The sequence below is a fragment of the Phyllopteryx taeniolatus genome, chromosome 19 (genome assembly GCF_024500385.1).
Source record: "Phyllopteryx taeniolatus isolate TA_2022b chromosome 19, UOR_Ptae_1.2, whole genome shotgun sequence".
Taxonomy (NCBI): Eukaryota; Metazoa; Chordata; class Actinopteri; order Syngnathiformes; family Syngnathidae; genus Phyllopteryx; species Phyllopteryx taeniolatus.
This window is the reverse complement of record NC_084520.1, coordinates 13,898,990-13,909,259: the sequence shown is the minus strand read 5'-3', so window position 1 is coordinate 13,909,259 and position 10,270 is coordinate 13,898,990. Positions and strand designations below refer to the sequence as shown.

General features: G+C 40.7%; 1 protein-coding gene across 2 annotated transcripts; it reads right to left on the bottom strand.

Annotated features, from left to right (window-relative positions):
• Positions 1-1,912: 1,912 nt before the first annotated feature.
• casp7 (caspase 7, apoptosis-related cysteine peptidase) lies at positions 1,913-10,177 on the bottom strand. 2 transcript variants are annotated; one of them, XM_061755506.1, is made up of 7 exons: positions 10,037-10,177; positions 9,653-9,768; positions 7,006-7,157; positions 6,812-6,940; positions 6,031-6,206; positions 5,802-5,940; positions 1,913-4,961 (listed from the first exon to the last, which is right to left on the bottom strand). In XM_061755506.1, the coding sequence occupies exons 2-7, from the start codon at positions 9,766-9,768 to the stop codon at positions 4,735-4,737; spliced, it is 939 nt and encodes a 312-aa protein (XP_061611490.1). In that variant the 5' UTR covers positions 10,037-10,177; the 3' UTR covers positions 1,913-4,734. The 2 variants fall into 2 exon arrangements, with proteins under 2 accessions (XP_061611490.1, XP_061611492.1); XM_061755508.1 differs by having other exon boundaries at positions 9,653-9,782; positions 10,037-10,170.
• Between the last annotated feature and the right edge of the window lie 93 nt (positions 10,178-10,270).

Sequence of the window (10,270 nt, the reverse complement as noted above, 5' to 3'; positions counted from 1 at the left end):
GTATAGCTAAAAGGCATGACAGCAGACATACAGACTGTACATACATGTAAACGTATTGAAATGTTCATGTTCACATGACAGATGGTAACGAAAAGGATTCTTTATTAACAGCGTACAGCAACACAATTCCTATTAAAAAGAAGCGACCAGGTGGGAGTATATTACAGCCACAAATGAAGAAGAGTTTCACAACTACTGTGTAAGCTGCAGTAATTGTGTGAATGTTCAAGCATTCACACACGTTATTCTACCTTTATTTTTATTTATTTTTGGACGGGCTTCTCCTTCGCCATTTTACATCCGATTCACTCCATTCCAACTTCGACATTCACGCGACGCGTGCTATTACTCATCTAAGCCGCGACATTTTCACATTACCCACAATTCCACATTTTACACCCAAATAATTCCCATTCATTCCCAATGACACTTTCAACAAAATACTTTCACATCATTCTCTTTCACTTTTAAAACATTCAGCTCATTCAGAACTTCTTCAACACACATTCCCGTATTCCCCACATTCCCATATTACCCACATTCCACATTTTCACCCACATTTTACTGTTAAAACACCCACATTCTCCCCCATTCCACCTTCTTCCCCCCTGCTTCCACATCCATCCATCCATCCATTTTCTGAGCCGCTTCTCCTCACTAGGGTCGCGGGCGTGCTGGAGCCTATCCCAGCTATCATCGGGCAGGAGGCGGGGTACACCCTGAACTGGTTGCCAGCCAATCGCAGGGCACATACAAACAAACAACCATTCGCACTCACATTCACACCTACGGGAAATTTAGAGTTGTCAATCAACCTACCATGCATGTTTTTGGGATGTGGGAGGAAACCGGAGTGCCCGGAGAAAACCGACACAGGCACGGGGAGAACATGCAAACTCCACACAGGCGGGGCCGGGGATTGAACCCCAGTCCTCAGAACTGTGAGGCAGACTCTCTCACCAGTCGTTCACCGTGCCGCCCTGCTTCCACATTTCATTACCAATTCAAACCATTCCACTGACTACATGTTTTCCACATTCTGCACTGTGCAACACTAAAATCCCTGCATTTTAGCCACAATAAGACAAATTTTACATTTTTAGCTTGTTTCCTTATTTCTCAACCAATTCCCAGCATTCCAACTTTTACGTGTTCAGCTCATTCAAGCACATGATTGCAATCAGCATTGCAGCATTCACATGCAATAGTTGTTTTTCACAGAGGATAAAAAATATATGCCTGTGATTGTCTGCCTACATGTGTTGATGCACCGTTTGTGTTCAAATATCCCTTGCTTAAAGGGTAATAACACACCAACATCGTTTCTAGTGTCATTAGTACTTCTAAGGTGTTTTGCATTGTGTGTTAGCATTAGGCTAGCAGATTTTTAAGGCAAAGCTATGTGGTTTTAAATACACAACGTGTAATTGTCTGTTTTGTTTAGTCTGACTGTAAACTTCACCTGGGAGTGGCATTACACAGCTTGCAACCTCTTTTTTGAAGAATTGACAAGTATCCAATCCATCTGCCAAACTGCTGCTTGTTATCAAGTGAGTTAAAATGAAATACTGACACCATACAGTGCTCGCATCTCAAATTTTGGGCACAAGTCAAAGCAACCAATACAATTTTTTTTTTTAATTCGGCCGAGCGACGGCTTGTGTCTTGAAAAACACGTATGTCAGGTCACTTGTAATAGAGTTACCACTGTATTTAATCAAATAAAAAAAGTTAAATGTACCTGCAAATGTTTTTTTATTTTACATTTTGTTATTTTTATTTACAATAAATAAATTGACCAATCATTCAATATAAAATGTTAAATATCTATGTACAATTGTTTATTTTATACATACTTCTGTGATGTCAATATTCACAAGAAACAAATTCATCAATTAATGAACAAAATAAATTAATTTAAAAAAAAATACATTTTAATTATGTGCATGGTGTGGTACAGTATGTAGTATGTGGTGCTACAAACTACTCAGCTCATAACACAATAAATTCATTTTTAATACAAGAAAGTGTTTACATAAGCATTCTTCTGTTTGGATGTTTTTTTTCCTTTGAACAAGAGTATCCTATGTTTACAATTTAAACACTGGTTCAGATTATATTTTAATTCATGCTTGCATCCAAATTCTTTCAAATAAATTAATGAGGACATCAGCATTTAACACCATAAAGCATTTAAAGTTGAACCCCTAAAGAATCATTATTTAAAAAAAAAAAAAAAAAAAAAAAAAGTTGCGCAAACACTCCTTTTGGCACATTTTGGGCACCACGTCACTGATCAGAGATCCATGTGTCGAGACAGATCAATACTGAGTTTTAAAATGGCAAGACTGTCATTGCTCAGATGGATCGCACTTTGGGCACTGGTGTTTAGCATGCAATTGTCTGTTGAAATTCTAAAAAGGCTGATTTAAAAAAAAAAAAAAAAAAAAACACAACCTGTGAGAATGAGTGCGGCAACATGGAGAATGTGTATTGTGTGGTTCACTCTTGCCATTGTCAATAGCTGCCTCTGTGATTGACACGATGATAAACACAAACAACTGTCTTTTGTTGACTACATCATTATAGACATTCTATTTTTTTCTACAATTAAACAGCAATTCTGTGCGTGTGTGTTAACGGCACAATTTCTAGGCGTTCCGAACAAGCTAGCATTGTTTTAACGGTGAATTTCTCATTCTATAGTTGAACAATGAACATTACCCGAATGAGAAAAGTCCATTTATCAACTATTGAATTTCCAAAAATCATCCCATTGTCACGTTTGGTTTAGTGGCTAAAATAAAATAATTGAATGTTTAATTTGCACTTATGGTGCCAAACTGGGCCATAATTGTGTTAATATGATTCATTATTGTATTTTTAAAAATATAATATTTACTTCATTTAATTTTCAAAATTAATTAATTTATTGAGTTCTGAGTTTACAATTCTCAATTTTGCCAAAATTGTATTATGAATTAAAAAATGTTTCAATTGGATTTTTATTTCAATATTCAGAAAGTATGCCTAATTGGGCCATAATTGTATTGTGATCAATTTAAAAAAAATTTAGTTAGTTTTTTAATTTTTTACTTTATTCTGCCCAATTACGTTGCCAAATTGGACCATAATTGTATTCTTAAGCTCAATAAAAAAATAACATTCAGGATTTTTCTAAATGTTTTACTTTATCTATTATTCACATTTATGGCAAGAAATTGGGTTATAATTATATTAAGAAAAATATTGCATTGTTTTCCTATGTATCAAATGAGCTGGTTCACAAACAGGCGCCAATAAATAGCCCTTCAAAATAAAAAAACAACAATTTAACAGAGGGAGGTAGTTAATAGTATAGTCAGGAGATCCTGTACTATCACTGTGATGTTAAAGTTGATTTGTTAGTATAACCTAATTATATTGCACGTCTTCAGGTTCTGTTACTGGAGTGCTATATTGAAAACAATTTCACATTTATTTTGAAATAAAAAAGGATATTTTTTCCAACGTTAATGTGACCTGGCTATAACCTGTACAACTGAAACAAAGCCCACTAGAACATCTGAACTTTATTTGGGGTTAATCAGAGGCAATTTAAATAGTGCCAGGTGAGTGCAGTTTGAATGTTACTGGTTAATTCTAAACACAGCCACATCCCAGTTATAAGAGGGTGTGCACACTTGTGCCGTTTACTTACACTTTCAAAAAGATTTTTTTTTTTTAATCCAATCAAGGTGTACAGGATCACTGATGGTGTAGTGGTACACTCGTCTGACTTTGGTGTGGGCAGCGTGGGTTCAGTTCCCACTCAGTGACGGTGTGAATGTGAGTGCGAATGGTTGTCTGTGTCTACATGTGCCCTGCGACTGACTTGCGACCAGTTCAGGGTATAGTCCGCCTTTCGCCCGAACTCAGCTGGGATAGGCTCCAGTGCCCCATGACCCTAACCAGGATAAGTGGTGTTGAAAATTGATGGATGGATGGATGGAGTTGTACAGGTTAAAGGTTACATTATTAGATTTTTGAAATGAAATTTCTTGGTTTAATTTTTTAATATCCCAACAATCTGGCAATTGAACAGACTGTGTGCAGATTGTGTAGACTTTCTATATCCACTCTATGTGACATTTTCGGATCACATACAATGCGTCAACATCAGTTGCATGTTACGGTTATGTTAAGGAGATCTGGATATGATCCACAAAGCTGACCATTTTCTTTCCATATACACACAGTGTGGAAGTACAGTATTTAAAGCACTACGTTTACCCACATTTTGGGACATGAATGAACCTGAGGATGGTAGTTTGAACTTGAAGTTGCTGTTTTGTCTTCAATTTGTAGCCGAATGCATGATTGAAACCACACTCTTGTGGAGGAAATTATGAGAGTGAAAATGAAGAGGTACAGAGTGTTCGGACAAGGAAGTGGCAGCGACAAGTGCGGGAACGAAAGTGAAGTGGTAGTAGAAGAACATGCATATCTCACAATGCCTGCCGACAAAGATCCGATCAAATGTGACGCCATTGTTGTGAGGAAAAACCTGAAGAAGAGGAAAAAAAGAGGTTTCACTATGAACATGTGAAAGCGGAGTGCTACTATAAAAGATTCCATTTCGGGCCCAATCGACACGTGCGCTAAAAAGTGCAGCGCTTGTTCCCGCTGGGCCGGAATTATCCCTGAATGCTTCTTGGACTGCTCCATCCATCCCTGAAGGGGTGGTGGTGGTGGTCAGTTGAAATAGAGCTCCTTGGTCAGCATGGAGACCACGCAGGGGATCTGCTTCTTCTCGCTGAAGCGCGGGTCCTCGGACCACGACTCGAAGCTGGTGGCCACCATGTAGTTGACGCGCGTCAGGATCTGCATGATCTCCAGCTGCTTGCCGAACTCGTTGAGGACGTTGCAAAGCGCCTGGACGAACCAGGAGCCGCGCCCGGGGTTCCTCCACGAGTAGTACCCTGCCAAGGAGAACGCCAGTGTGGGCAAGATCTAATAGTGCAGGTGAGTCGGAAATCTATCTCAACATATCCAATACAAAAGAGCTACAGTCAAAACTTGTGGGATTTTGGTGCCAAGGAACAAAGTTGAAGAGAGGGGAGGAGCTTCTAGGAGACAGGGCAAAGTCATGCGTCATAGAATAGTAGTGCTTTAGCGCCATCTTGGAGGCTATTACAGTGGTACCTTGATTTGGGAAGTTAATTAGTTCAATGAATGAAATCATAACTCAATTTTAAGCATATCTCAAACTGGTATCGTGACATGGGATGCTAGGCAGATGTGGCGTTCGCTGTCGCTATCTGAAACTCTTTTGTACCTTGAATTTTGGCCCGCTACACAAAGCGAAAAAAACATTCATTCGGAAAACTCGCAAGTTGGTGCATTCGTAAGTGGTGTCTATTACTCTTCCCTGTGGAGTGTCAAATTTACACGACATTTTTTTCATAGCGATCCAGAGCTACGCGTGAACCCCACAAGGAGCATCGCCTGCCTGCCAGACCTTTACTGGCTTCTTCCATCACGTTGCTGTTTGCCGTCTTACTACTTTTCATTGAACATGGCAACTTAGAAGTAGCAAGGTGTTTGGGCATCATCTTAAGACATTACAGAGAGAACATAAAAATAGGCAGATAGGCGCAAATAGATGTGTTTTTTGGCGGATAGTTTTTATGTTTTAAAGAAACATTTCTGAGTGAGTGATTGGCGATTCGTGAATCGGCAAGGGTTTACTGCTGTACAATTACTACCTTGTGTAATTTGTATTGGACTAATGAAGCATCATGTGTAAAATGGTGGCGTACCTGGTACAGTGGAGTAGGCAAAGAGGAAATCGGCCTCGACCGGAATCTTATGTCTCGGATTTGCGTCTGTCTCAAGGGTGTCATTTGGCGGACCTGAATCTGTCTGTATGCCATCATCGAATTCAGAACCCCGACAGGCCTGGTAACGTAACCCAACAAAAATCTAACGTAAACTTCTCACGGGAAGTATTTGATATGTTTTATAATAACTTGTTAAGATGGGACCTACCTGGATGAAGAAAAGTTTGGGCTTTCCCACCAGGCTTTTGCACATGTCCCCCCTGAACAGTGAGGTCATGGTCTTGATGGGCATGGCGCCATCCGTGCCGTAGATCATGCCCTCCTCGCCGTGGCTTAGCAGGATGCAGGCGAAACACGAGCTGTCACTGTGGTCTTCCTCCGAGGCTAACACACACACACACACACACACAGACGCACGCACACGCAGACACACACACACTTCACTTGAATCCGTTTGGTATGATCCAAGCAATTGAGCACCGCACATATTCCGGCGAGCTGCAATGGAAAAACGTTTACTCGAGATCGGGATTTGAGGCTCCACATATAATACTCTGTACGGTATTATTATTTGATTGAACCGCAAAAAGTATGGGACGATTGTCAAGGAAAACATGGATGGAAAAAGAAAGACAACCAAAAGGCAACGGGCGAGAAAAAGAAGATAGTGGATATTTTGAGAGGCAGCTGGCAATGATCGATCCCCCCCTAATCAATGGCGATTAAAATTTTGAATCGCAGCAAAAACAGAAGCCGACTGTCGGCAACTCATGAAAACTAGTTTCCGAACCCCACACAGTGTGCGACAGTCGGTTTTGGCCGCTGGGTGTGCGGTGGGCCTTAGAGAACAGTAATTTGTGCAAAAAGTACTGAAACATTGAAAAGTTGATTACTGCATTAAAAAGTTAAAGAGAGAAGAGCAAAATAGGTTCAACTGAAAGCTGATTTCAATTCACTTTTTGTGAGTAGCATATGTCTAAAGCCCTCACCCTCTCGAAGGAGACGCTCCATCTTCTCGCAGGTCTGATCATTATAGATGAAGACGTTGAAGCCCAGATTCTTGAAGCACTTGAACAGCTCGCCGGCGTCGCGGTCCGTCCCGTTGCGTACATTCATCCCTGTCAGGGACAGTGCCGTGTTCAGAGGACTGGCTTTTTACGAAATGGGCTTTTAGCTTTTCTACCTGTTTTTTCATCAAAGTTTTTGTTGTTGATGATGATGCACTTGCCCACTCGCCGGTGGTTCATCTTATACTGGAATGTTGGTGAGACAATTCTGTAATGGCTTTCAGAAGAGTAGTCCTGCTCCCGCGTCTGGCCATCCTTATTCTTCTTGCTGAGCACAGACATAGAGGCAGGCAATTTGAAATACGCACCACATATTCAAAATATTTCTTGAAAACCTTGCACCAATTAATATAATTTCCTTTTTTTTTGGTGCCTATGTGGCTACTATCATTACCGTGAATACATTATTACCTCAACACTCCACCTACATAGCATGAGACGGCATCTGTAAAGCTGACATTTATGGTGACGTGTATAAAGAGAGCATGCTGTTTGCAGTACAGAGTATCTGGGACAAAAATCCACACCGACCACAATCTATCATTCCCTAATGGATGGAGGGTGTAGTAAAACAACGCGAATACTGGGTGTCAATTGTCTCTTTCCAATTTCATTCATTTATTTAAAAAACATGTTATCACCATTTAAGCAACGGATATTTCAACACACATTTCTTTACCCTCTGAAAAGAACAAGGCTTATTGAGGAGTGACCATCTCCTTGTATACCCATATGTTTGCATTGTACTGCCCTCAGGTTCCCAAGGTGGGCACACTTGGAGCAGCTCAATGTCCATTGAATTGAAGCAATAAATGTGGTAAAAACGGTCTAATTCTAATTCCTTACATTCCATGTAATTATGTCATTAATGTAAGTTCTTATCAAGTACAATATCATAGTTTTTTAATCAAATAATACATTACAAAACATTGTTTTTTGGGGGGAGGCTGTAACGGATTAATGCATTTCCATTCAATTCAATGTTTTGAGTTACAAGGGTGGTCACGCAATTAAACTCTTATCTTAAGGCAACACTGTACAGCAAACTACATTAGAAAACTAATTCAAATTGAAGCAACCAAATAAATAAAAACATTTAAAAAACAGACTGTATCCTTCTTACAGTAAGCTCATGTAAAATGATCATTTCAACACAGTGAATAATTGCACAACACAAACCAGGCAAAGTACTTACTCAGAGACCAAAAAGTACATATACTTTCCAATAAGACATTAACGTGATGGCCAAATTTGGTCAGGGTAATCCAGCCTAAACTTGAATCAAATCCTCGCACATTTCAGAGTGTAGACTTCAAAATGGAAGTAGAAGTAATGTGTTAAGAATACGAAGATTAGCAACAGATCGAGCGAGAGGATATGTCTGTGTGGCTATTCTGGCACGGCTGCCATGTTGGCATTCTTTAGCGGATCCATCCAGATGGGCGGCGTGTTCTAGAAGGCCTCGGTCACGGGGTCAACAAAGGCCTTATTGCATAGCGCGCTCATATTCTATTAAACGTGTGATTTGACGCCCTACCCCCCTCCCACCTCCAAATTGTGCCAACGTGCCGTACCAAACAATTGAGGGTGGGCGGTGGGCAGGGCGCAGCGGTGAAGAGGAGGGCGCCGAGCATCACGTGGCGTTGACTTACCTGGGTTCGTCATTAAGCGCTACACCACTCTGCATCTGCAAAAGAGTATGTTTCTCCAGCTGATTTTTGGGGGCCTGAGTGCTAGGATACTGACATGCTCTCTGTGCTGGATGAAGAACCTGACTGGGCCGCTCCGTGCCCACGGGCCGAGGGGGGGGGGGGGGTGCGGCCAGAGTGGGAGGGGGGGTGGCACGTTGTGACCCACCCCACCCTCCTCCTCCCTGAGTCAGCAACCTTGCCACTGCACCAGCGCTTTCTAAAGGCCTATTCTCCCGAGGGCCCCCCAAACCTCACGCCGCCGTGACCACAGGCGGGGTCAAAGGGGATAGCGCTCGGTTTTGACGTGTAATAAGCGAACATTTATTATTGTGCTTGTTCTAAACTGAATCTCTCGTCAATTTTCTACATAAAAAAATATCTCATCTCAGTGCATTTGGCACTCTTCAGTGGGGATGTATCCAACTTTATCCACATCCTAATTCAAGTATTTTTGTTGTCGTCCATGCTCTCGATGGACAGAAGAATACAAACACCGTTTCTCTCTCTCTCTCTCGAGGCACAATAAACACAAATAAAGAAAAACAAAACTCTGTATATATAAATAAAAAATAATAATACTAGTAACGTATAACGGCACACAGCAATGCCACATAACATCATCTGGAGCGGTTCATTATCAATATTTACCTAATAACATGACAAAAACATTTAAAAATAAAATACTTGACAGAGATCATCTGATTATTTAATGTATGAATGCGTGCAGACGCTACAGACGCGTTTTGGTCTCGACGCACGTCACATTTTGGGTGTAGCTAATAATTTGACTACAGGTGTATCTAATATTTGGTATGTACCAAATAATTTGGCCTCGGGTGTAGCTCATCATCTGGCAACGGTGTCCCTCGTCTTTTGGGTGCAGTGTGTACCTAATACATTCAGTTCATTTTGGTATTTGCATGTACAGTAACAGTATATTTATATGTACCTGCGAATGTATAATGAGGCGATATGGATTTTATCAACCCCACCGGGTTTTCTGATCTCACCTGCACAATCATTTCCTATGATTCTAGTTATTTAAATTGTACTTTTTAGTGTGTCCGCTTACCCAAAGAGTAAAAACCTCCCCTTGCGGTCAGGTTTGGCGTCTGATTCGTCCCCCGACATCTCCTCTTTATCATCTTCACCTCCAAGTTGAGTCATCTCAGCAGGTTCCCCAGCCATCTGTTGTTAGCACCCTGTTAGCATCATTTGACCAAACTTTTACTGTGCTTACATTTATTTATTTTATTTTTATTTTTTTTACTGACAAAAGGTACAACTGCAGTGCTTAGTTTCACGAACTACTAATTCACATTCAACCAGTAACGATACAATAAGTGACTTTTAAACGAAAGGGTTTCGACTCCATCTTGCTAGCCTGTTACTTCCTTAGAAAAAGTTTTATATTACACTATTTTTGGTAGGAGTGGTTACATTATCATAAACTTACGTTGCGTTGTTATTGTGGTATTACAGCCAAGTTGTTTTTGTAAAAAAAAAAATATATATATATACCACGTTCTACACCAGCGACACGCTTTCACTTCCTTAAAAACAACAGCTGGAAGTTTGCAGTCAAGTTTGACTGGGGACTCTCCAAGTAGTTTCAAGACGTCCGTTACGTCACGGCGTAACGTAACGGACGCCTGCATAGCTGCACTTCCTTGTCGCAGTGCGTGCGTAT